The 27,661-nt window shown below is 42.6% G+C and overlaps 3 protein-coding genes across 4 annotated transcripts; 1 reads left to right on the forward strand and 2 right to left on the reverse strand.

Moving 5' to 3' along the window:
• Positions 1–42: 42 nt before the first annotated feature.
• ten1 (TEN1 subunit of CST complex) lies at positions 43–5,394 on the forward strand. The gene is made up of 3 exons (XM_058069456.2): positions 43–131; positions 310–467; positions 649–5,394. The coding sequence occupies exons 1-3, from the start codon at positions 43–45 to the stop codon at positions 792–794; spliced, it is 393 nt and encodes a 130-aa protein (XP_057925439.2). The 3' UTR covers positions 795–5,394.
• evpla (envoplakin a) lies at positions 1,511–16,728 on the reverse strand. The gene is made up of 23 exons (XM_058069453.2): positions 16,603–16,728; positions 14,371–14,487; positions 12,143–12,242; positions 11,710–11,864; positions 11,401–11,524; positions 11,202–11,333; positions 11,066–11,107; positions 9,820–9,981; positions 9,626–9,733; positions 9,362–9,457; positions 9,153–9,263; positions 8,634–8,780; positions 8,352–8,506; positions 8,171–8,268; positions 7,920–8,089; positions 7,619–7,791; positions 7,320–7,458; positions 7,040–7,233; positions 6,805–6,955; positions 6,607–6,690; positions 6,426–6,533; positions 6,258–6,350; positions 1,511–5,263 (listed from the first exon to the last, which is right to left on the reverse strand). Exons 2-23 carry the CDS (start codon positions 14,406–14,408, stop codon positions 1,874–1,876), a joined length of 5,970 nt encoding a protein of 1,989 aa, XP_057925436.2. The 5' UTR covers positions 14,409–14,487; positions 16,603–16,728; the 3' UTR covers positions 1,511–1,873.
• Positions 16,729–17,284: 556 nt separating this feature from the next.
• On the reverse strand, positions 17,285–27,657 carry srp68 (signal recognition particle 68). Of its 2 annotated transcripts, none has more exons than XM_058091587.2 (16): positions 27,484–27,657; positions 27,017–27,083; positions 26,542–26,655; positions 26,272–26,467; positions 25,751–25,833; positions 25,523–25,632; positions 25,351–25,430; positions 25,129–25,269; positions 21,473–21,571; positions 21,299–21,363; positions 20,947–21,100; positions 20,245–20,339; positions 19,466–19,595; positions 19,323–19,401; positions 19,200–19,252; positions 17,285–18,912 (listed from the first exon to the last, which is right to left on the reverse strand). In XM_058091587.2, exons 1-16 carry the CDS (start codon positions 27,569–27,571, stop codon positions 18,685–18,687), a joined length of 1,782 nt encoding a protein of 593 aa, XP_057947570.2. In that variant the 5' UTR covers positions 27,572–27,657; the 3' UTR covers positions 17,285–18,684. The 2 variants fall into 2 exon arrangements, with proteins under 2 accessions (XP_057947570.2, XP_057947571.2); XM_058091588.2 differs by having other exon boundaries at positions 19,323–19,398; positions 27,484–27,656.
• Positions 27,658–27,661: the final 4 nt, after the last annotated feature.

The following is a 27,661-nucleotide window of genomic DNA, read 5'->3' on the forward strand; positions in this document are numbered from 1 at the left end:
TTTTTCGCTGCAGCTACTGTCATTTATTAACTCTTTCTAATCATGCTTCCTTCTGCTGCGACCTATTATTTTCCATGGGAAATAGAGTCTGCTGCATTGCCGGAAGGATTGTCAGTACGAACATTTGGCAGGTGGGCTCCGAACTCGTAACTGTATTATTTTGATTATTTTTTATTACGTTGGCTGTTTTAACTTTAATTTTGTCTTATCTGTTAATCGCTTGGACATCACTTGCGTACTACGTAATTTCCTCTAGTGATTGTAATGTAATAAAATGTGCTGTGATTTATAATATTTTGTGTTGTCTAGACTGACCAGCTATAAGCAAGATATTTCCAGGGCCACACTAACCACTCAGCATGCTTCCAAGGAACACAATGTAGTCATCAATACCTTGCTTGTGGAACCATTTCGTGCCATAATTGGAGCACATTATGTAGTTCTGGGTGAGACAGAATCAGCTGATGGTGAGTACTTTCCTGTTTTAATTAATGCTAGAATTAGAGTCTCATTAGAGTCTACAGTAATCAAAGAAAAGCTTACATCAAACTTTAGCAGATCATTTCTCAATTGTATCTTACTTGGTGGGATATTCCAATACTGATTTGTGTTGTTTTGTTTTGTAAAACCAATATTTTCATCCCTCAGCGGTGAACATGGTGGTCCGAGCTCGTGTGCTCAACTGTGTGGATGGTGTCAACATCCCCCTTCTCATGAGAGCCATCAATGAGCAGAGGAGATTCTTCAAGGAAAGGGAGAGCCATCAGAACGACGCGGTGCATCCTGCAACTTGATAGTTTAAAAAGCAGGTCGTCCATCTGCTTACTTTTCTTCAGGGTTGCAAAATATTGGACTTTCCTGCAGTGGGATCTTTGGTAATTATGGATGGGGACGCAGTGATGACTGGCATCGCCTCAAAGCAATTGATACAAGTCCCAAATGCTGTGTATCGCTCACATGCAGTGCATAATATTTGGCTGTGATGTTTTTAAATTCTCAACTTAATATAGTATTTAAATGAAGCCTGAGGGAACCTTTTTAAATGTACATTTTTATATACTATTGAAGTAAAAAGTGAAACATGTGATAACAAAAATGTGCACACAAACATTCATTCATTCATTTTCTACTGCTTTTCCTCACAAGGGTCGCGGGGGTGCTGGAGCCTATCCCAGCTGTCTTTGGACTGGTCGCCAGCCAATCACAAGGCACATATAGACAAACAACCATTCACACTCACATTCATACCTATGGACAATTTGGAGTGGCCAATTAACCTAGCATGTTTTTGGAAAGTGGGAGGAAACCGGAGTACCCGGAGAAAACCCATGCATGCACGGGGAGAACATGCAAACTCCACACAGAGATGGCTGAAGGTGGAATTGAACCCTGGTCTCCTAGCTGTGAGGTCTGCGCGCTAACCACTCGACCGCCGTGCACACAAACAATTTTCTTAAAATCTAACATCTGTTGTATCTGTGTTTTTTATTTGTATTAAAGATGACACAACTTCACTCTTATAATTTAAATTTATTGATATGTTCTTCATAAAGTATCAAAGATAGCCCACCAGTAATACAGAACCATATTCATCTTGGTAAAATAGCATTGCACCATGTCCCAGTATTCCACAATGTCATCAAAAAAGGTACTTCATTTGGAGTCTTCTTTAAACTAAAGTGTTATAAAGACATCTTGCAAAAGATCAGACATGTTTGGTAAACAGAGGCGACTGCAGCAATCATTTTTGACATGACAAAAAGCTAGCATGAGTCAGAAAAATTGCACATTGTATGCACTGTTTGTTTGTACAATGATCCCCAATGTATTGGCACATTTACTTCTATCCATCACTTCATAAAGCGGTAAACATTTAGAATCTAGCAAATCTGTTGTACGCTGGAGTGTAACCAGACTCTTTGGAGGAGGCCGGCAGCATTAGCAGGCCAGAGACGGGATCTCTCTTACAGCGATCCAGAGCTTGTTTGTAGTTGATCTTCTGCTTGGAGAGGGGGTCTGTGATATCCTTACTGTAACTTGTTTCAGCTTGAATCTCTCTCATCATGGTGCTGTTGATCATTTTGGATGCGATGGCGTCCAAGATGCTTATTCTTTTGGCACTGTTGGGGTCAACCAGCCCTCCCGTCAGGTGCTGCGCTTCCATGTACCAAGTGGCGCTTTCCTTTGGCATCCAGCCTTTCTGAATGGCTTCACCCACAGACAGACGCTCTTTGGTCACGGGGTCTTCAACGCCAGTATAGGCCTTTTGAGCATTGAGGAGCCTTTGCAGCTGGCTGTCATCAATGAGGCCTCTGGTGGCCGCCTTGTGAACAGAGTGTCTGTCCCTGGTGGTGATATCGATGATGCCGCCAGTCGCCGCCTGAGCCTCCAAAAGCCTTTGAGCGGTAGTGGGATCGATAAGTTTGCGCATGGCCGCACTGCGTACGGTGAAGCAGGTGTCAGTGTGTGTATCCATGATCCCAGCGATGGGATACATTTGTGTAAGGGTGGAGTCAAAGGTAGCCGACTTGACTGATGTGCTGGTCCGCGTGGTGGAAGAGTTGAACTGAGGCTTATGTCTACTATCCCCGGCAACCAGCAAGGCAAACTCCGAGATGTGGAGTTTGCCGTCTTTGTAGTTCTCCAAATCATTCTGCGTGAGTCGACCTTCCCTCAGGGCATCTTTAATTGAGAACTGCTTGCCGCTCTTGCGATCCTGCAACACAGATGTCTCGCCATCAGGTCCTGTGGAGGTGATCTCCTCCCAGTCGCATTCGAGCTCCTGCAGGTGAATGTACTGCTGCCGGTCGATCAGACGCTGGAGGTAGGCGTCATAGGGAGACATGTCCTTGCCAGTATCCGGATCCAGAATGGTGATTTTGGTGGAGACATTGGTCTCTTTAGTCCTGGTTTCTGTATGTTCCTCTTTCTGTAGGCTCAACAGGAGGTCTCTGATGGTGGCGTCCCGTATGTGGATCTTGTCCTTTTCGCTCAAGATTTCCCTCTCGAGCAGCTGGATGTCAGAACCCATCTTCATGCTCTTTTGCCGGCTCATCTGAGTCCTCTCACTCATCAACCTGCTCTGCTGCTCGAAGGACAAGTTGATATCGTGCTTCTTGGCCTCCAAGGTCCTGAGCTCTCGGGTCAGGTTGTCCTTCTCCCTCAGTAGGGCATCTCTGTTCATGGCTAGGGTAGTCTCTTCTCTTGAGGTGGTAGACTTAGTACTTATCAGATGGTTTGTTTTAGTACTGAGACGTTTGATTTGATCCTCAACGTCCTGCCTTGCAAATTTTTGCTTAGACACTTGTTCTCTCAGATGATCCCTGGCCGCTTCCACTGCTTGATCTTTCTCCACACGGACAACCTCCTTGTACACCTTCTTCTCACCAGACTTCTCTTTCTGGAGGACTTCAAGCTTCAAGGTGATGCTACGGATTTCTCTCTGGAGACGCAAGATGTCGCTGGTTTCTTTGTCCATGTCAACACGCAGACCGTTGGTCAGCCTTTCCAGTTTTGGGTCTCTCTCCACCTTCAGCACCTCCTCAACAATGATATTCTCCTGGACAGCAGGTGGGGCGTGCTCCAACTGGTAGATACGGAATCTGATCTCTTTGAGTTCTGACTCTGCCATAATCCTCTTCTGTTGCTCATCGCTATCTCTGAGGATCCTCTCCTTCTCTTCCACCTTTGTTCTCAGTTGCTGCAACTCCAATTCAATATGACGGCGAGTCATCACTTCCTCATCCAGGCTCCTACTGAGCCTCTCGTGTTCAAGCACTTGCCGTGGGTCCTTCTGTAAACGTACTATCTCTTGTACAACCACTTTCTCCTCAGGTTTCTGTCTCTCCAACAAGATGTATTTGTTCTTCAGGTCAAACACCATCTCTTCGATGGAGCGGCGCCTCTGCGCCTCGTCACGCAAATCTCTTCTCAGGCGGTCAGCCTCCTTCTCCAAGAGAGGGTCAGGTTCATACTTGATGACGTCTCTGGTGAGGATTTTAGTCTCCACCTTGGACTTTTCAACCTTCCATCCGTCTCTCTCTTTCTTGAGTGTTCTCACCTGTTCTAAGAGATAGTTGTAATTGTTGTGAATAAAGTTAATCTGATCATTTAACCTCTGAATCTCTCGTTCATTTTCAGGACTTCTCTCTTCCTTCACCACTTCTTGAAGGACCTCTCTCATCTCCACCTTGGGCTTCTGCGATCGAAGGATGTTAAGCTCCGATGTGATCTTTGTGATATCCCTATCCAAGACAGATCGCTGCGTGTTGGCCTCCTGTATGTCTTTCCTGAGGCGCAATATTTCTACCTCTGTGTTTGGATCTATCCTGTAAATCTCATTAACGATTTCCTTCACCTCCACTTTGGGTTTCAGATTGTTAACTTCTCTGTAGCGACTGTGGAGGTCCAGAAGCTCTTTGGACAAGGCGTTGTTTTCCATCATCTCATTCTCCACAGATGTTCGAATCCTCTTAGATTCTGTGATGAGTTCGGGGTCTTGCTCCACCCTTTTAACTTCCTTTGTGACGACTGTAGGCTGGATGTTGGGAATCAGTCTTTCCAGTGCATTAATCTGACTTCTCAGTTGGAAAATGTTATCATTTATGAACTTCATTTTGTTACTCTCATCAGAAATTTCGGTCTCAAACACTCGCACCGCTCTCAACATCTCAGGGTCTTTCTCTACTTTTACCACTTCCTTCTTCACTACCCTCTCTTTAATGATCGGTTTCTTCTGCTGGAGAAACTCGAATTCTGTCTTGATCTGAATGTGCTCGGAGTCTCGCAGCCGGATATCGTCTCTGATTCTCGCTATCTCATCTCTCAGCTTTGAAGCCTCTACATCCAGAAGAGGATCTTTCTCAAACTCAGTCACCTCCCTCGTGAGTAGTTTAGGTGGATTATTCTTGATGTTGTCCTCCAGGAGGGTGAGTTTCTTGTTATAAATCTCCACTTCGCTGTGGATGTTGGTCCTCCTAATGACTTCTTCGTGCAGTCTCTTCTGGAAATCTGTTAAATCACTCTCCAGTTTTGGGTCACGGTAGTACTGGAGCACTTCTTTTTCCTCTACACGTTCTACCCCTCTGCGATTCCTCAATGACAGCAACCTATCTCTGAAGGTTTTTAGATTGGTCTCGACATGAAGTGTCCTCTCCCTCTCTTCTCCAAGCTCTCTTGTCAGACTGTTTAGCTCGGAAGTATTCCTTTGCTGGCTTTCCAGCTGTACTTGATGTTGTGCCAGCAAGTGGACTTTCTCCTCGTTCTACAGCAGGGGAAACAAAGTGTTGAATGACAATAAATGATACGTTCATTTGTTTTGGTTTTTACAAGTGATGGGTGAATCAATACCAAATTATTGATACTACTGATACCAAGCTTTACTGATGCTGGTATCATTCATTCATTCATTCATTTTCTACCGCTTATCCTCACGAGGGTCGCGGGGGGTGCTGGAGCCTATCCCAGCTGTCTTTGGGCGTGAGGCGGGGTACACCCTGGACTGGTCGCCAGCCAATCACAGGGCACGTATAGACAAACAACCATTCACACTCACATTCATACCTATGGACAATTTGGAGTCGCCAATTAACCTAGCATGTTTTTGGAATGTGGGAGGAAACCAGAGTACCCGGAGAAAACCCACGCATGCACGGGGAGAACATGCAAACTCCACACAGAGATGGCTGAAGGTGGAATTGAACCCTGGTCTCCTAGCTGTGAGGTCTGCGCGCTAACCACTAGACCGCCGTGCCGCCCTATTTTATATATATAACGTAATATGTAATGTAAAATGTAATATGTAACATGTAATATGTAAAATGTATGTATGTAATAATAATAAATATATTTTTTATATAATTGATACTTGTATCAATTATCATATTACAAGATGGATTTTTTGACACATTTAGGGGCAATGTGTGTTCCTGATAAGCGGTAACAATTAATTATGTCACATGATCTAATTAGTAGGGGTGTCATGACACCCAACTCATGAGGTGAGATGATGCCTGAGCTCGTATCATTAAGTATCAGTAAGTGTAATGATCCGTACAAAATGTATTAACATCTATTTTAGCATAAGGTAAGTAAATAAGGTGTTTGATTTGAGAGCCGATAGTGGTAGCATAGTAATTATAGTAAGCATTGGTGTTCCTGAGTTCAGTTTTACTGATGGTATGTTAAGTATTGTAAGAGAACTCGCAGTATCGCCCATCAGTAAGTACTAATATGTTGATCACAGCCTGCGCTCTTACTTGAACAATGAGATTCCTGGCCAACCCCATTTGTTTTTGCCGTTGTGCATTTTCAGCGGATGCCTCAGCGTAACGGTTGACCAGATCCCTTTCCTGTAATAGAGAGACAGGTAAACGACTGTAATACTCAAGGACACGTTATCAAGAGGTCAAACTTGCAAATGATACCTCTTTCTTAATGGCCTCGGTAAGGGTGAGTGTATAAGGTCTTTTGGTGATGGTGGCACCGGCGTCTTCAAGCGTACTGTTGAATTTCTCGGTGTTGGCATCGTATTCCTGCACGTTTAACAAGAGTTTGTTTTTGTCACTAATGTATTAAATTTAAGTATTTAAATACGTATATCCTTACGCCTAGGAGATTCTGGAGGTCGTGAGACAAGTCAGTCACTCTGTCCATGTCGTTTCCTTTGCGCTTCAGGTCATCCATCACCCTCTGTGGTCATTTATTGAAAACATACCATTATAATGCTATAATAGCCGGTGTGTTGAAATTAGAGTGGGAGAGTACAAGGTGATGGAATGGGTGATGACACCAACTAATCCTCACCTCCTGAGAGTTCTGCATCATGGACACCTGAGACAGGTCATCGCTGTAGTTTATCTTGTTTTTCGGCAGATTGTTCAGAAAGAAATTCAGGGACTTGGCTGAGCTTTGGAATTCTAGGTTTTTGGAGGCAGCTTCTTGCAAGATGTTCTCTCTGAGAAGACATTTTTTTTTTTTTTATTAAAGGCGTTATATCGTGTGCACTGATTTAATAGTCAGACGGTGCTGTGGGTCTCACCTCTCTTTCAGCTGGTTGTCAATATTCGCATAGCGGTTCTGCAGGTGTTTGACCTCAGTCCTCTGACGCTGGATGTCGGGACAAAACTCCTGGTAGCCCTGCTGCAGAGAGCTGCATAGCTGCTCTGTGATCTCCAGATCCTGACTCAGCTTCCTCATGTCGGGCTGAGCCGCTGCCACAGACTTTCGCTGTTGCTAAAAACAGCAAAAGAGACATGCAATATTTGAGGATTTTTTTGCATGGTGGAGAAACGGTTGGAAATTTGTAGTGAATCCCTTACATTGATGTTATCGTTGGCAGCTTGTATTGAGTTGGGCACATCAAGTATTGGACCGTCTTCACTGAGCTTCCTCTCAAAGCCAGAAATGAGACCATCCACCTTCCTCATTTGATCCTCCAAGTTGAGTGATGCATTCGCCCTGAGGAAATAAACATAAACACAGGTTTATGAAGGATGACTTTTGTTGTTTATTCAAAGCTAAACCGTGATGGCAAGTAAAGGGAGACAGAATATTTTTGAGGCGGTACTTACGGTAAATACGTTCATGAACCATTGATCTAATGCCAATATTTGCTTACTTCTTTGTGTAGAGGTCAGCGAGTGCAGCAATGCCATCATGTTTGTTGTTGGCACTGTTCAGTTTGAGTGGGAGTGCAGAGGAGGCATTGGGGTCTTTGGACAGGAGAGGCTGCAGGTCAGCCTGAGCTGCAAACTTCTGCTGCTCCAAGGCTTTCAGTGCATTGGCAGCTTGCTAATAAGAGAAGGAAGCCATTTCAGACACTTTTTATGCCACTTCCTGGTGTTATCTCCCCCGCTAAAAGATATGTATTTAAAAAAAATGACTGAATCACAAATGGATAGTAACTTAATTTTCCTCACTTCTTGTTCCTTCAGCCTGTTGGACAGATCTCCAGTGGGGTTGGAGCGGCTCAGCGGGGCTCGTATGCGGCTCAGCATGCCTTTCTCAGCATTGGACAGGTCATCGTTCAGCTTGTCGAGCTGCTGACCCAGTGTTGCCAGTCTGGGATCCATCGGGGTGGACACTGGGGCTGAATCGGCATACGAAATGTCAGTTTGCAATCAATGATGACGAACCTACTGCAGATACAAGAATGGGGTTTGCCAAAGACCTGATTGCTGGGACTTGGCCATCTCTGACTTGTGATTCTTGAGAGATGTGGCCAACATGGCCCTCCTCCTCTTGATATCATCCAGTTCACCACCCAAACTGTTCATTTCAAAGACATACTGTCACTGACATGGGTTTGTTGCTTATCAATATCATTCTTGTAAGAAGCTGGCATAACTTACAGGTCCACTTTGTTAATGGCCTCTGGATCAGGCGATGGCACCATAAAGCAAACTGCTGGGAAGGTGTTACTGACCCCTTTACTGGTTATAACTTCCCAGTTCTCATTGTCAGAGTACGATTTCAATGTGCACTTGTCTCCTCTTGACAGGGAACCCTTGATGAGGATAGAGATGACACTGACATGACAAAAAATATTTTTCCAAAAATGTGTCTTATATCTCATCTTATATTTAAGTCAGTGCAGTAATGACAGTGCCTGACAACATTTAAGGATGCTCTACCCCTTCAGAGTCCCAGTCACAGAGCGACTCCACCGTAACCGATCTGTTGGGTGGGCTACGGCGCTGCTTCAGAGGAGTGATTGTGGTGCTGCGCTTCCTCAGGTCAGCCAGCAGCTGCTCACTGTCTTGCACGGCTTTCTCCTCTGCCTAGAGGAGGGGAAAAAAATGCAAAGAAATACATAAACAACAAGGATAAGAAGTAGGGAGAAATGACAAAAATGTAAAAAGACAGAGGACGAATAAAAAAAACAAATACATAATTCAGCCGAACCAAGTCAGTTTGGTAACATTTTGGTAGCAACTAGGTAATTGCCGTAAATCTTTCTGGAGACCAAGGAAAAAGCCATGGCATTTTAGTAAAAATTCCCTTAATTGTTCAGTGAATACTGCGTGAATCTTAATGACAGATGTACACTTTCATACTGATCCAAATGAGGAGCCGTTTTGAGGTTTTCCACCTTCCTATGTGACATCATCTCATTAATTAATGATAATACTATTACAGCATTCTCCTGGTACCTCAAGCTGCAGCATCAACTCAGAGTTGCTCTTCTTGTTGACGATCTTCGGGTCCAAGCTATTGTTGAGTTTGCTCAGTGTCTCCGACAGCTGCTCTGTGTCCAGTTGATACTGCGTGGTAACATGTCCCCACAAGGTGAGATTTTGAGAATAGGTGGCTTATAGGTGGATACATATTCTTCGGATGAATGGCGTTCTTGTGTTGATACCCTTTTGTATTGCTCCAAATTGTCCAGGTGCGTCTCTTGACAAATGCACAGGTGGAGGAATTTCTGCCACTCGTTGCGCACGGCGTCTCTCTGTGCCTGCAAATAATTCATAATATTGTAATAAAATAATATAGACAAGTCTGCCTGAGTGGTAATCTGGGTAATTAACAAGCATACATCAAACTGGTAAATCACCAAAAAGGTTTTTCCACATAAAGTAGCCAAGGGAGTCACAACATGTTATGATGACAAATAAGAATGTACCTGTATGGTGGCACTGGCGGGGTGCTTCAGCTCAATGAGTCTGTCCCCTTCATCTTGCAGTTTGTTCACCTCGCTCTCATGTGACAGCAGACTGTTGTTCTTGAAGTTCTGATCAAAGATACACACACTCCGGGTCAGTGCACACCAAGCCTCAAATTCATCCTAATCATTAGTGGTACTTAGACAACCCTGACCTCGTACTGCCTGCGAACATCCGGAGGATCTGCCATCCGGTCACTCCAGTCCTGCTTCCTAATCTTGTCCTGCTCCTCTCCCAAGAATGTCAGCTCCTTGTTGCAACCCTGCATGTACTCATACAGGCTGTTCAAGTAGTGGCCGCGCCATTTGGAGTTTTCCTTTGAAAGAGACAAAATTGTGTAAAAATAAAGTATGGTATATTGAACCAGATTTTCGAACAAATCTGGAGTTTGTACACAATTGCTGAATTCCCTTTAAAAGGTTTTCAGATGTTTTCTTTGTCAACAAGACTTTGTCATACTATCGCAAATGAACTTTTGTTCGGGCATTCACTGAAATGTATTCCATTCCATTCTCTTCCGCTTATCTGGGTCCAGGTTGATGTGGTTCAGTCGGGAAGTCCAGACTTCCTGGTGGCCACCTTTTTCAGCTCCACCAGGAGGAGACCAAGGTGTTCCCGGGCCAGCTCCGAGACATAAGCCCTGCAGCATGTCCTCGTTCTGACCTGTGGCCTCCTATCGGCTGGGCCTCACAAGAGAGGCATCCAGACTGGATCCCCGAGCCACCTCAGTTCGTTCCTCTTAATGTGAAGGCTCTATTCTTTAGGGTGAGTCCAGCCACCCTACACAGGAAACTCATTTTGGCCGCTTAAGGTACAGCGACCTCAGACACTTGTCGACCTTGATTTGACCTTGACACTTTTTGTATTAATTCTATATTTTGACTTTTGTGCCAATAATATTTTAACATTAAACCCATTAAATGGATTTTGAGTTTTTCCTTGGCCGGATGGGGCTTCAGATCAGGGGATGTCATCTATTGTTGCCTGCTTGTAAAGCCCTTTGAGACTCATTTGTGATTAAGGGCCATATAAATAAACCTGACTTTACTTTATATATCTCTTTTTCATTTCATTTATGACAACTGGGATAGGCTCCAGCACCCCCCACGACCCTTGTGAGGATATGCAGTGAATGAAAGTGAATGAATGAATTTTATATTAATATTTGTATTAATTATATATTTTAAGTATTACACGTCGACACATATATAATAAGTGTGTCACACATAATGTAATAATAATAAAAACAGAAATGTCCCGTGTGTTTTTCCCAGGTGCAAAAAAACAAAGACAAGTACGTAGTACACACACAGTTTCCAATTAAACCCACTAGCCACTCGTGTGGTGTTGTTTTATGTCATTTCCTGGTGTTTTGCAACAAATCAGATGCAAACACTTACCAGAAGCTTGTTGTACTGCTTCTTGAGGACCGTGTAGTTCTCCTATTAGACAAAATAACAAAATGCCTCATAACACGCTACCATCCAATGTCTCTTCATTCTACTGCAAGAATAAATGGAAGATGATTGTGCTCACCTTACTACCTGCAGAACTGACGCACAGCTGTGAGTTGTAGGCTTCCACTTCCTGGTGCACGAGTCTGTGAGAGGCAATCTGCTTCTCCAGGTCGGCCATGGTGGGGCCAAACACGTCACTACTCACCGCTTTCTGAAAACACACAATCGTGTCACTCATTGACAAGTCATTAGCCATGTTTTTGAGTGGTGACACCAACCTGCTTGTCATTGAAAACAGGCCCCCAGTCAATTCTGGGCATCAATGACACATCATCAATCTGCTCATAGATGTCCCGATAAAAAGTACAGTCCTTCAACCAGCGTTCATGGAGGTGGAGGACACTAAAAACACAGGTGAGTCATTTAAAACACCAATATGTAGTAACTTTACCTTTATAATAACATCTATGGAATGGCAACACAGCATGAACTGGTTCACTGGTCTGGACATCTTGTGTTTGCTCTAGCATTGGTGCTAACTCTATTATCCATAGTTTTATATACCACCTTGTTTTTATAACACTCACTCGCTCTCGATCTCTCTGGCCTGTGGGTGTTTGAGCTTCTTGGCTTTGTCCACAGCCAGGAAAAGGTCCTCCAGCAGGGCCTCGGCTTCACCCAGCTTGTCGGAGATCTCTGTCTGGTGCTGGGTGGGGAGGTCTTTTTTGTCATTTTCAGCATCCTGGTGGAAGAAGACTACAATTAATGGGATGTAGGCTATTAGCCATTGGTGAGGTACTAAAAAGAACTCTTTTTGGTAGTTGACGTAAACCACTGCTGGTCATCGATTGGTGGAGCATGTGAGAAATGACAAACGGAAATTACAAAAATATAAACACATGCTACCATTGGATTAACTGTGGACTCAGTAGCAGTATTATACTCCACAGTGTCCTCCATTGCTGTTGTTTGTTAGCGTGTCTTGTTCTAAAAGGATGGATGGATGTGTCTTCTTCTTACCACAGCCAAGAGGTCCTCAGACCGGAGGATGTCTTTCTCCACCAGGTCTGCATTCTTTTGCATCTGGGCGATCAACAGTGCCAGGTTGCTAGGCTGGGGACTGCAAGGTGAGGGTCAAAGGTTAATGATTGCTGTCATTTTCAATATTTTGATTCCCACTGAAGTCTGTCAGCTGCTGATTGATGCTAATGTGTTACAGTATACAGAAGACTGACACTTATATCATTCTAACACGATTCATCACACTTCTTTAGCAGCATGAGGAGAATTCTTTTCATCATCCGAGCCACACCCGATGCGTTCTTTAGATGTTCACCATTCCACAGATACTGAGTGTCACGGCTAGTCCATTTTGTAGTCTTCCCTCGGGCGTCAGACTGAAGGATACTCAGTGTACTTAGCAAAAACTAATTGAGCTGCTTGGTATGTGTAAGATAAACAATTCAATGTATTCTTTCATCGCATAGTATGATTACTAGAATTGTCCTCTATGGCACTGTACAATACAAACACATTATTTTAACTTTTCTCTCGCTATCCAGCCTCAAAAGGCAGCAGCTGTACCATTACACCACCAGGCACTGACGTTGCAACATGCAAACATGTCAGATCACTTGCTCCTTTTTTTCCTCCCATCTCGGGCCGACTTGGTCCTCTATGCCTCACAGCAGCAATGCAAATCTTTTGTGCATTTACAGAGAATGCGCAACCTTGTGCAAAAGTGGGACCCCATAGATCACGGGGTCCTATGCACGGTTCGTGTTCTCCATATAAGGCGGGGCAGCTCTACTTGCAGCACTTTTCCTGCATGGAACACCATGAAAAAGTGAAAACATTGAACCCTGTTCAGCTGACAACTGTGGACGCAATTGTGAAAGGAATGGCATTTCACACCTATTGGCACAGCTCTTTTCACTTTACAAATGACAGGCAAATCTGGTTCTTCATGCTTCTTATCAGGTGAGATCGATATGCGCTGCACACACACTTGCAAATTCTTTAACTTTCAATGTATTTTATTCCAAATATCAGGTATGAAATGAATTCACACCCATGTCAACGTCATGAGGCTGTGGGGTGGACCACCACAAATAAAAGTACATAAAGGTGAAGTTTAAATAAAGCCATTTCCAGAACAAGAATACAATACATAGAACTCACTCACATGAGTCATTAATTAAGTGTCTTGCCTTGAAGGTAGGCTAACCGGATTAGCTACATAATTGAGCAGGGCATGTCTGCATTCTTCATGAAGATCCCGACGCTACTATCTCATTCAAATGTTGCATTGTTGAACATGAAAACACAAACAAAGCACTAATTTCACTTCAAGTTTTATACTATGGATGAATTTTGTTTTTCTTCGAATGCCCAGAAATGCCAGTACATCCTTGTACGAGTATTGTCATGATGTACAGTCAAACTGCATTGCTGACTAATCAAGGCATGGTAGTGGTGAGTAGAGTATGGTTAGGGACCAACGCCCATGAAGGTAAGAGAAACCAGCTGAGCAGCCCTCATCACACCACAGCTGACTTAACAACACGCACACAGAACACGGACAAAAAGGTGAAACTGAGCAACACATCCCATTTCAGCTTGTCATAAGATCACAGCGCAGGAAACTGTAAAGGACACGTGTGGTCCCTCTGTGGGTTGTGGTCAAAAGTCATACGTGTAATACAGATATCCTCAAAGATTCATCATCATAATCCGACAAATAGATGAAATTTCATGTCAATTCAACAGATGCGGTTTAATAATGGTGCTGTGTGGGGTATATTTTTTGACACATCTATGAAATTTTCTCCACTCAGTAGAGCCACCAATTTAGCCACACCTGTAATAGCAAGCCCTGTGATTGGCTGGCGATCCGTCTCTAACCCAGTCAGCTGGGATAGGCTCCATCTTAACCGTGACTCTAATGACTCTAATGGTATGAAAAATGGATGGAAGTACTGGAATGCATGAAGAAAATCAGCCGCAGATGTAGTCATCTCATTGTGGTCATCAATGAGCGTATGTTTGACCTCACATGCAAATCACACACCTTAGGTTTGTTGCGTGTCTGCTGAGCATCAGTCAGTGTTTACTATAAGGTAACAAGCAAGTGCAGGAGGCTGAGAAGAAAGGAGGAGGAAACACGACATGCTTCTGGGCTTAGGTGGAACAAGAGGAGCAAGATGGAGACCCAGTATCAGCATTCACACACAATTATCCACTCTCACCTGTTGACCTTGATCGACGATTCTTTTTTCCTAAACATCCTGGAAATAGTATGTGGGCTCGGGAAGGCTCACTCGCTCTCTCTCTCCCTCTCCTCTTCCTCAGGTTCCTGTCAAAGTCTAAACACAGCAAAAAGGCTCACCTACACACGCTCATATCAGCACGGCAGCAGCTCCTCCCCGACGGGCTTAACAGGCATGTCACCGCCCAGACATTCGCCACCACCTTTGCAGGGGAGGACCGGACTGACCAGTTTGCCTTCACCCCCACCTCGGGGCCCTGCACAAGCCTTGCTTTTCATCAGGGGCCATAACACATTCTCCATGGGGCCCATTCACAACTTTGTACTGCATTCCTATATATGCGCAATGCACATTACAACACTTTTTAACATTCAAACTTGTGCCACAGTTTTATAAACAAGAAAATTTGTCAGTGGAATGTAACTGAGCCCCGCCTCTCGCCCGAAGACAGCTGGGATAGGCTCCAGCACCCCCGCGACCCTCGTGAGGAAAAGTGGTAGAAAATGAATGAATGTAACTGAATGCAAGGTGGACACACCTTATTATTTTACTTCAGTTAGTGTAGCTGCATCCATTACATGCATTTTTAACATTTGATTATGGGAAATTGTCTATTTAATAATAATAAAACTAATAAAACTAATATATTTGATTTATAATGAGATTTACAACACAAAAAAAATCTCAGCATGCTACATAAAAGTCAGTCTCCCAACCTGAAGGTTGTGGGTTTGAAGTCGAAGTATCCTTGTGCAAGATAGTGAACCCCCCATTGCTCCTGATGCTGCGTGATCAGTAGGTAAATGTGCTAACAGTGTCAAAGCGCTTTAAGTGCCCTAGAGGTGGAAAAGCACTATACAAGTGAAAGTAAAGTAGTGAGATAAGTAGTATAGTTTAATCAAGTAAATGCTAACAATAGATAATTTTAAGTCCAAACCGAAGACTGCATACTGACAAATGAAAATAAACAAACAACTGAAACAAAACAAAAACCGGGGCAATTTTCCACATTAAGAAACAATGTTGACCCAATAAATCTGTTCCAGGCACCAAAAATGATTAATTAATTTGACATATTACAGAGAATAATTATGGATTTACATGCGGAAAACAATGATGGTGATCGAGTGAGGAGCATGCAGGCCACCCAGCTAGGAGACCAAGGTTTGATTCCCCGCTCGAGCATTTACGTATGTGTGGAGTTTACATGTTCTCCCCGTGCGTGCATGGGTTTTCTCCGGATACTCCGGTTTCCTCCCACGTTCCAAAATCATACTAGGTTAATTGGCGACTCCAAATGGTCCAAAACTATGAATGCGAGTGTGAACGATTGTTTGTCTATATGTGTCCTGTGATTGGCTGGCAACCAGTCCAACGTGCACCCCGCCTCTCGCCCGAAGAAAGCTGGAATAGGCTCCAGCATGCCCACGACCCTTGTGAGGATAAGCAGTACAGAAAATGGATGGAAATAGACCGAGTCTATTTTGGATCCCCATACATCCTGGTGTGATCAAATTAACACCAGTACTATAGAGAGCAAAAAAAAAAAACACACAAAAAAGCAACATTTTGGTAAGAATTTTCAACAAAAACCGAGGTTTGACTATATATTGAAGAAAAACAAATCCTGGACATCAGCTTTGTTTTGGGTGCCAAACTGTAATATTATTGCTACTGTCAACATTTCAATTTTCTAAATAAAAAAAAAAATGGGGCCATGGAGCCTTACGTTGGGACAGCCTTGTCCAATGAAGAAATGTCAATTCACTGTCTTCTTTTGTCCAAGAGCTTCCTTTCTTGCTTTTCAAGACATTTAATGCAGATTTCAATACATTGCACTGTATATTTTTGGAATTTTGATACTCCACCTATAATTGGTTCCAACCCACCCACATTGTAGATGTCTCAATGTAATCTTTAGGTATGTCTAATACTTTACCAAGTCCTATTATGAAGAGAATGTGAGTCATTGGTCTGAGTGTAAGAAAGAAACAAAGGGAACAGTAGGAGGAATGCAGCGAAACCACCTTTCTCAGCACACAGTAACAATTTACACACCCTACCTGTAGTTAGCATAACAGAGCACAGCTAGCATATATTAGAGCCTAAGTGACTGAGAAAACAGCTCTTTACTTTAAAAAAAACACTAAAAGAAGCTACACTGGAAGAAGTGACAAAAAGTAACACGTTAACGTTAGCTTATCTTGTTACCTTAGCTCTGAATGCTGCTGTTGGGTTCGGACTCCACATTCTCCACTTTGCTGCAGCGGTCCCGAGTCTCCTCTTGAGTAAAACTTGTCTTTTGGTCGTATCTCTGCGTGGCTGACATGTTGCAAAGTAAATAATGGATATTGTCTTTGTTTTCATCGTCAAAGGCTAGCATGGTATATTGAGACCGATGCGTTCAAAGAAGCTTGGTTTTTGTACGATTTTGAAGTGAAAACCGAAATGAGTAGCGTTGAGTCAAACCGTGACCGTACACTGGAAACGGGGCGCCATAATCCGTGCCTGTGCCGCATTGCATCCACCAAACTTCCCTTTTACTAATTTATTTTAGATTGCTGGGGGTTTTTCCCGAGTTTTTTTTAAAAACCATGAATACGTCATGAAGACCATTAAATGAATAAAAATGCCAATAAATCACATGGTTCTCAATCAGCCTGTCGTGCTTTATAATAGCATCCATGGCATGGCAACACAGCATACTTTAGTATAGCAGTAGACTACTTTAGTAGTCTATATAATGCTGGTTCACTTGTCAATAAGTTCAATACTGTGATCACGATTAAATATGTGATCAATTGTATAATAAATGGCATGTGCATTAATGAAATATTTAAAAGTATCGCTTGTATTTACATGAAGAGACAATGTGATGCATTAGTTCACCTTTTTATTAATTCATATCTATTGGCTTTAGATGAATTTCAAAAAAAAATGCAAAAAAAACTCCATACATACTAAGCATCTGCAGGCTCTTAAATGAATAAATTCTATCCTCCATGTCAACTTCTATCATGATAAGCAAATCTCTGAATAATGCAACAACACAGTGCAGACGGATTTTTTTTCTTAGTGTTCTTGTATTCTAATTGAGTGTATGCTGAATGAAAAGTGTTCATGGCGGATTAAAGTGGCTCAAGAGACCAATGAGACAACAATTCACAATTAAAGTCTCTAGAGATTAAAGCAATCATTTGTTTTAAAAGGTATAGCAACAAAAAAACACCCAAAAATATCAGCAAAGTGACATTTCCAATTTGTGTGTCAGCAGCTACATAGAAATAATGTGGTGCATTTTTTTTTCCATTTGATCCTTCAACACAACATATCTTCAGTCCATCTAGGCAGGGCATATTTGTGCCTGCCTGGTGTCAGACAACAGCTTGGCGTGCTTCCAGAAAAGGAACATCCGGAGTCGCTGCGATGTTAAAAATGTATGACTGTAATTTATCTGGTAACTTGTGTCTTTACTCAACACACCTTTACTATTAATCTTAACTATGAAAACGTACATAACATAAACAACATTCACACCTAGCTAAGGCATCCCATGCACTGCACACACCCACACATTAACTTTACAAATTCAACATGTGATAATCGAGGCAACCATAAGCATTTCTGTATTGTTGCAAATACTGTTTAATTACATCAAAAATTATCAGTTCTTTTTACTTAAAGAATCTCCCATCAATGACTTATTTGAACATATGGTTCTCCAACAAGTCTATCTTCATTCTTTTCAACAAAGACACAAAACAATGGGTGTGTGTGAGCAGGCTCACTGATTAAAAAAAAGATAAAACTCACTTTTCCCAGGGGGAGAAGATTGAAGCGTCAAATAAAAGAGAACCGTATTGCCACATTTAAAAAGAGTGAGACATTTACCAACAGGTCTTCTTGAAGGCAAAGCAACTCAAGCAGCTTATTATAACGGCCTGCAGTGATTGCACTGTGCACAATGAGGAAAAACATAAAGCACAACAGCATGAATTAGGATGCCACGATAAACCTATTTTAAAGCAAAACAAAAGCAAATTAGCATGTTTTATCCAAAATAACAGACAGGACTTGGCTGTGAAAATAAATGTCACCCAACCAAATAAGTGGAAAAAACAGACTGAATGTATTGTTAAAAATGGCAGATGGACTCTCTAAAGCTTTGCTAAAGTCCTCGCCTTATTATTCATCCGACCATGTTGCACGGAGGCACTGCAAATCAGCATTCAAAGAAACTGACAATTCTAACAAGAAATAAGAGGAACTTGGTTGTGGTCTGGAGCCCTCTTCTTAGCTGCCAAAGCCAAAGATGCCCTTGATGTAGCCTGTCAGGCCGCCCTTCACCTTCTGCTCCACCTTGTCATCTAGCGGTGGGAAGGTAACGTGGTTGAGAGCTAGGTCAAAGAACAAAGGTTTGCAGGGAATCGGCTGGAAGTCGGGCGGGAAATGGACCAGGTTGGGCTGTTTTCCAACAAGGGAGGGATCCAAGCGGAATGTCTCCAAACGGTCGCAGAGAGGCTGCAAGGTGGACAGTGGTGATTATGTCAACAGCAATACATATTTAAAAATGCATGTATATTTGATATGCATTTTTCTTGACAAGCAAACAAGATTTTACAGCAATGGTGTTCAACATCTGGCCCGGGTGCCATTTGCAGGCATGTTGTGCACATAGAAAATGGAATGCTGCCTTTACATTTTTGTGAAAGTGTGTTTAAAACATCGTTTGTGTTAATTATGCAAGTCGGTGGTTATAAATGTGTGGCAGTAGGAGCTAATGTTTTAGCTAGGTGTTTTTCTCTCACCGTATTGTCTTTGACTTGCTGTGGAGCAGGAACTTCAACCGTGTCATCGGTGTCTGCAAAGTTGATGAAAACTATCAGATTTGTGTCAAAAATCTACACAGCTTTCAGTGCAGAGGTCATCACCTAAAATAGCAGCTGCTTGGAGAGAGTATTTCTCTGCATTGACTTCAGCGATGAGCTCTTGAACATCAGGGAGATCCTGCTGACACATACACATTCCATAAATGACACCGTACCGACTCGCATTGAAAGCTGTTGATACCAACCTTGAAGCTGTTGTTCATGCTCTTGGCCTTTGACTGAACCTCCTTGGCGTACTTCAGCACCCTCTCATACAGAACCAAAGCCTCACTCCACTTCTTTACCAGAACATAAGACTGGGCTATATAGAAACATCTACAACACAAATAATAAGAAGCAATAAGAGAATAAGAAAAGGTATCACATACTACAGTATTCATGAATGATACAGGAAAAGGCCGAAATGATACTGTGTCATGGCCCAGGGCAGTGATACTAATAAAATATAGAGTTTAACCATGTCCAGTATCAGCCCTCGTAGCTGTCCACTCAGAGCGCGCAGCTCTGGTATCGTGCCCGTGAAACAGCCAATCAGAGAACAGAACACGAGTGCTTAGTGTTTAGTGCTTCTCCAGTCACCAAAAACCCAAACTTGATTAATGGAACTTTAATTGTCAGACATTGATAAGATAAGACTGTTGATAAAATATTATTGTTGAAATATTTTTGCAATTGTTGTGTTTACACTGTTTAGATATAATACATGTAATAAACAGTACATTTTCTGGAAATAAAATGGTCTTTTGATTAAATAGTACGTGATAATAAGCTCATGATTAAATAGTATGTGATAATAAGATCATCACATGGTTTGTCTGGTATCAGGCCCAGTATCATGCCCCCGCGTGCCAGTATCAGCCCGAGACTTGGGTGCATGATACCTGGCCTGATACCAGACAAACCATGTGATAACCTATAAGTATCAGTGTATTGGTGAGACATGTATCAAGTAAAAGTGGCTGACCTATAGGCCTTGTAGGCCAGAGTCTTGAGGGACACCTCCTTCTGGAAGGTGTGATCATCCTCCAGACCTTGCAGGGAGGAGAGTTCAGCCAGACTCTGTTGGGACAGGAAGAAAAAAGGTTATATTAGGAGAATCGGCGTCCCATGCATACAGAGTAGTGGGACAGTCGGTGTGTACACCCTTCACACTTCAGCAAGCATTTTATTCCATTTCAGTAAGGGACAATACTGTACAAATGAAACTTGGATATACTTTAGGGTAGTCTGTGTACAACTTGAATAGCAGTATGGATTTACTATCCACTGAAAATGACTCAAAACACAAGTGAGTACACCTCACATTATCCACCTTATATCCAAAGTATTTCGTGTGAGCACCATTATCATTGTTTACCCTCAGTGAACCACAGCTCACCAGTACCGGCAGCCCTCATGGCACTACAATCACCACACTTAACTGTAGGGAAGACAATTATCTTTGTACTCAGTTGTGATTTCAGCTATTTAGACAAAGATGGCTGTGTGTTGAGTCACTTTCAGTAGATAGTACATTTATATTTTTATACAAGCTCTACACTGACAGCTGTAATGCAAGTTTCATTTCTATAGCTCTTAATCTGTAATAAAAAAAAATGGCTGCTGAAATGTGAGGTGTATACTCACTTTTCCAAGATTCTTGTTTGTTGCGTCCAGATAGACTTACCTGCAAGATGATGTCATAAAGGCGGATGAGGTCTTGTGGGCGGGGGCCCCTCTTGTTCTCATCCGCCTCGGGTTCCTTCAGCTTGGCCTGCAGGGTGTGCGCCATGCTCTCATTTCTCTTCACCAGCGTGCACAGCTTGATGTAGGTCAGGTAGCTGGGAGAAGACACCACCACAACATGAGACCTCCTCAAAACATCTACATGGTGCTGTCAATATCCCCTTGAGCAAGGCAATTTTCCCCCCCAACAATGGTATTTCAAATCGGGTTGAGGCTGGGTTTGAATACATTTCTGTCCAGGCACAACAAAAAAAATGAGAAACCACCAGTGTAAAGAAATTCAGACAACACACCTGTGCAGGAATTGCATGTTGGAGACTTTGCTATTGTCGCCATCAGTGCTCCTCTCCCGCTGCTTCTACAAGACCAAGCAATAAATTACGTAAAAAAAATTCCCATTAGTCTTACACCTTAGTTGTTACCAGGATGTCAATCAAATGTCAACTCTCAGGTATAGATGATCGTACCGCCTCAGTCTTGAGCTCCTCTCGCACAGCTTGGATGGTGTCCCTGCACTCAGCCAGCAGCGTCTCATACAGATGCTCTTTGGTCTCCTCATTGGCTGCCTTCTCAGAGCAGGATAAACAAAAACATCTGATTATTTAACATTCAGGCTGTCAGACTTGCACTAACTCAACATTGTTCCTCCTGCACTAAAGGGCCAAGCCATGCCTCCCCTTACACCAGTGGTCGGCAACCCACGGCTCCGGAGATGCATGCGGCTCTTCAGCCACCTTGTTGTAGCTCCCATGCCAGGCTCTGTGACTTTTGTTTTAACACTATAGAACTCTGCTAGTCCGTAAATACATCTACACTGTATTCTGACCGATTGTGATGAGTAAAGTGCAATATGTGAACTGCGATGGCATTTTTCCCTGTCAGTCTGTTGTTATCACAGGTAAAATTTGAAAAACAAACATTTAAAAAGTTTATTAGCTGTGTCACGTGCCTGTGACCACGGCCCTACACCAACATCAGATGACTTTTAAACAGCAGTGTCTTTACACAACGAGAATGATTCACAAGAAATGGGCTGGGAGGAATTTGGGAATTTGGGAGGCCAGGGGTTGTCTTCAATGCTGTTCTGTGGTTCCGGGCGTTGCTCAACACCTTGAAGTCAACACATGAAACACTAGCATTCACTTTCCGCATGATTAAACTTATAAAAGTCAATCACACAATTACAAAGACTTCTGAAACTGTAGTAGGTTAACAGTGCAAGGCTTGAAGCAGGAATGCACCTATGGCGACAAAGGTAAAGGAGGCGGTGGTGGTTGTGGCGGTGGTATGTGGTCCAGCAGGCTAGTTATGCATTCCTGCACACAGCTTATAAGCATGCAGAGTCTGCATGCAAATCATTGTGATTACCTTACAAATACATACAGTTTAACACGCTTCTGTTACTCATCTATAAAAATGTAAGCAAGACATCTAAATATTTTTATTTTTTAATATAAATTATTTTTACAAAATTATATATTAAATATACTTTTTTTTACAACTATTTGTTATAGTAAAACTACAAAATACTACTAATACTGTATGACCATGCGAGAGGTCTGCTCACATGCATGTAAGGGGCTCAAAGCCACGCACTCAGTGCCAAAACCCTGGCGACGCCCAGCACAACTGGCTCTACCTGTTGTACATTCCCTGTGGTTCATACTGCAGGCTGACAGGGAAGGGAAGGAGCAGTCAACGTAGCTCTTCATTACAACAAACACGTATGGCCAAGCATCAGAGGACTACCATGTGTAACAGACAAGAAGGGCCTGAAGTGTCTATGTGACAGGTTCTGATTTCTGCAGAGCATATCTCCGACTAGGGCTGTAATCATTTCTGGTCTTCTGAATGTCATACATGTAGTTAAATGACAGTACTATTATGTCACACACAATCTGGGTGTAGTCTTGCATTCATGTGTGTACTGATATGCACAGAATGCAGTTGTATGATGAGCAGAGCTGCATGCCACAAGGTGTGATGGGCGTGCCCGCGAGATGTGCTCGACAAAAAAAAAAAAAAAGAAAGACAAATGACTCCAAGCGGTTCTGGTTGACCGCAGCAGACAGGAACTAGGACAGCGACACCCCTTGAATGTTTGAGAAACTGCATGAATACCCTTTTTTATTGGGATTACAAAAGGACAAGGTGAAACGGAATATTAGTCATGGTGTTAACAATCTCTTGCATTTCTGTGGCTTTCCATGTTTAAAACAGGCTGTGTGCAAGTGCATGCCAAAGCAACAGGTGGTGCTACAACCACACCCCTTGAAGTGCTCATGACACCAAAACCCAATCTCCTTGGTTTGGTGCATATTTATGCACTTAGCTAGTCAGCTTCCTTCGTCACCAGCAACAATGACAATTAAATAGAGGGGGAGGGTTATGTCAGCTGAATCTAATTTAATCATTCCAAAATTCACTTTTATTGGAAATGTTGATCTGAAATCAGTGAAGTGTACTTCAAACTATCAGAGAGGTTTGGGTGAGAGGAGCAAGCCTGTGTAGCAGATGGTGGCACCTCATCGCAGTAGCATACAGTGCATCCGGAAAGTATTCCTAGCGCTTCACTTTTTCTACATTTTGTCATGTTACAGCCTCATTCCAAACTGAATTAAATTAATCTCTTACCTCAAAATTCTACACAAAATACTCCATTATGACAATGTGAAAAAAGTTTTTTTTGACATGTTTTGAATTTATTAAAAATAGAAAACAAAAAATCACATTTACATAAGTATTCACAGCCTTTGCCATGAAGCTCAAAATTGAGCTCAGGTGCATCTTTTTTCCACTGATCATCCTTGAGATCTTTCTACAGCTTAATTGGAGTCCACCTGCAGTAAATTCAGTTGATTGGACATGATTTGGAAATATAATAACTGTCTATATAAGGTCCCACAGTTGACTGTGCATGTCAGAGCACAAACACCAAGCATGAAGTCAAAAGAACTGTCTGTAGACCTGCGAGACAGGATTGTCTTGAGGCACAAATCTGGGGAAGGATACAGAAAAATTTCGGCTGCTTTGAAGGTCCCAATGAGCACAGTGGCCTCCATTATTCGTAACTGGAAGACGTTTGAGATGGATGACTAAGCCACTCCTTAGTAAAGGAGTGGCTACTAAGGAGTGGCTTTCGTCTGGCCACTCTACCATAGAGGTAGAGTAGAGTGGTAGAGATGGTTGTCCTTCTGGAAGGCTCTCCTCTCCTCCACATAGGAACGCTGGAGCTCTGACAGAGTGACCATCGGGGCCTTGGTCACCTCCCTGACTAAGGCCCTTCTTCCCCGATCGCTCAGTTTAGAAGGCCGGCCAGCTCTAGGAAGAGTCCTGGTGGTTCCAAACGTCTTCCATTTACGAATAATGGAGGCCACTGTGCTCATTGGGACCTTCAAAGCAGCAGAAATTTTTCTGTATCCTTCCCCAGATTTGTGCCTCAAGACAATCCTGTCTCGCAGGTCTACAGACAGTTCTTTTGACTTCATGCTTGGTGTTTGTGCTCTGACATGCACAGTCAACTGTGGGACCTTATATAGACAGTTATTATATTTCCAAATCATGTCCAATCAACTGAATTTACTGCAGGTGGACTCCAATTAAGCTGTAGAAAGATCTCAAGGATGATCAGTGGAAAAAAGATGCACCTGAGCTCAATTTTGAGCTTCATGGCAAAGGCTGTGAATACTTATGTAAATGTGATTTTTTTTTTCTTTCTATTTTTAATATATTCAAAAAAAGTAAAAAAAAAAACGTTTTCACATTGTCATAATGGAGTATTTTGTGTAGAATTTTGAGGTAAGAGATTAATTTAATTCAGTTTGGAATGAGGCTGTAACATGACAAAATGTAGAAAAAGTGAAGCGCTGTGAATACTTTCCGGATGCACTGTATATTAGGGTGTCATTTTTACGGGTGTCTCCATTACTCACATTTGTTTGTTCTAAGCAAGTAGTCTCGGAACAAAACCCCTACAAATAGTGGGCCTCTACCCTCAACTTGTGTATATCTTTTGCTTAGACCTTCTACATTGAAGCAGTAATCATGTCAAAAAAAATATTGTCATATAAACAGCTTCTGAGTTGGAGAACGTTTGCATGTTTCCAAAGCCTGAAGTACTGACCTGAGCAATGGCTGCCTCGTTGTCAGCAAGACCCAAAAGGAAGATGCGGGCCTTGTCAATCTTGACAGGCACACTGCGTCCTCTCCACTCCACCTCGCTCATGGTGGCCGCCTGCTTGGTTCTTGCTTGAGTGATCAGGGACTGGAAGAATAATGACATTAATGAAACTGTCATACCGTCTACTGAACAATCACTGTATTGTTGTGTCAGCAATGTTCTCACCTCGAGTTTTTCAGCCATCATGCCACCACCTCCTCCAGTCAGTCTCATCTGCATCAGGTCATTGATGGCATTCTGGTCACCTGGTCAGAAGGCCAAACACATATTAATATAAATCATTTTACCACGCAAGACCAGCTCCTTTTTTTGCTCCTCAACCGCCAACCACTATCACCTATGTTGTAAGCGCAGTAGCGGATGTTAGGTGATATTTCATCGACACGCTGGCGATACAACGCCGCAAGCTCCTCAGTGAATGCACTGGCCAGCTTCTCATAGATGGTCCTGAACAAAAAAAAGTGGTGACTTTAATGTCTTTTTTTGTCATTTTTCTTGGTATTCCTTGGGCATCATTAAATTAATATGTCCAAGACGCAGCAAAAAACAAAAACAGAAGACTCACTTGCACTTGTTGAAAGCCTCCATGGCACGCTTCCACTCCTGCAGTTCAAATTCTACCATGCCAGACAGGTACGCTGTGTAGGCCTGCAGGTTAAAAAGACAACGCTCAATGGTTGTTAAGGAGAAAGAGCAAGAAGACCAATATTCAAAAGACGGCCAAATTATGTTGGTGGCAGTACAGGGCATCAAAGGGGCGCTGTTAAATTAAAAGATCACCATTGGATGCTTAGCCAGAGCTACACAAAAAAAATTTGTACATGCCTTTAGGGGACTGACAAGCACAAAATTTGAGCAAGATTGGTTGAAAAACATGGCTGGCATCAATAGGGTACATGTGGGACTAAAATTATTTCCCATGAGTCATTAAATGTTTGTCTGCCTATTATAAAATTTAATAATAATATGAATATAATCTGATATCTGAATTACATGCATGCAAGCACAGGGTTCCCATTTAGGTCTGATGCGGTTAATGGATCAGAATTTCCACATGTGTGCAACACACATTGGTCTCAATAGTACCTGTGCTTCCAGTTTAGTCTTGGCATCCACATTGGGGCTCTCACAGAGCTTCTCCAGCTTCTCGCTGTGCTTAGCGGCTTTGCGGAGACGAGCCAGCAGGTGGAAGCGCTTGCGCGGCTCCGTGTTTGCCTCCTGCTTCAACTGCATGGCGTAGCTCCACGCACGCTCTGCCTCCATCAAAACCAGCAGTAAATACCTGCATAAAAACAGTCAATTAGACTTTGGTAAGACATTATTCACCAAAGACAAATGACTCATGTGATTCATTACCTGCTATCCGAAAGCATTTCAACATTTATTTTTTTCCCGACAAACTTGTGTCGGTTTCCCATCTTGAACCCAAGGGTCTTCCGTAGACGGCGCAGTCTGCGAGAGCAGTAGCCCCTGGGAAAGATAACAGCAGATACATTTTTTTTTACATGGCCCATAAAACACAAGACATCCAGACATTTATGGCAATAAATTAGCTGATGATTATAACAAGCTTGTGGTGAGGAAAATTCTACTTAGCTTCCGAGGTCATGAACAAAAATATGGCTGAAGACCTCACTATAATGTGTTGTTTGGCATTAAAGACACTTTCAATTCCATATGGTGGAAATTAGTGAGCATGCTTCCAAAGTACCTATTATATAAGCAGGTCTTGATTACCATTGGTTTACTATGACCCACATTCACATTGTTCCCTAATAATAACACGGTACAAGAGCGTAATATGTGGGTTATACAAGCAGACAAGATTTACCTGTATCTTTGGTAGTCTCCATGTCTGAGACCATGCAGCTGCTGGGACTCCTTAATGATTTGCAAGACTGTGATTCTCAATGAAGGAGGCTTATTCTTACACACACATTACTACAATTATTATTCCATTAACTATCAAATAATATGTCCATACACATATTATATGTATAGTATAATAATAATTATAGTATAATTGCACTGATTAGCGTGTTCATATACGGTGAACTAGACTGCCTCTTGAATTTATCAAGTGAACTAAGCAACAGCAATGATACATTTCCTACATCTTTAGTTATATTTTTATTGGTGCAGTCCTTTAGCCATGTCTGCCACTGACATCCTCTTCTAGTGTGACACGTAGCCTATACAACGCTAGCTTACAGGCTAACGCTAACTTCAGCGCTAGTTAGCAGTCTAGCTTTTAAATCAAATCTGCGCTACATGCACGAGACACTGTAAAAAGGATACTTTCGAGTCCAACTCCTCCATCCGGCGAATTTTCTTTATTTTCATCCAAAGATGAAAGTTTCGCTTCGTTTTGCTTGTCTGTAGCCATGTCCAAAAGCTAGCTAAATGCTCAAGCAGTACGAGGCAGACACGTTCAAGGGACCGAGCTTCTTCTTCGTCTTTGAACGCAAACTATGTC

This window comes from Doryrhamphus excisus, linkage group LG9 (assembly GCF_037039965.1).
Source record: "Doryrhamphus excisus strain RoL-2023G ecotype Guam linkage group LG9, RoL_Dexc_Guam_v1.1, whole genome shotgun sequence".
Lineage (NCBI taxonomy): Eukaryota > Metazoa > Chordata > Actinopteri > Syngnathiformes > Syngnathidae > Doryrhamphus > Doryrhamphus excisus.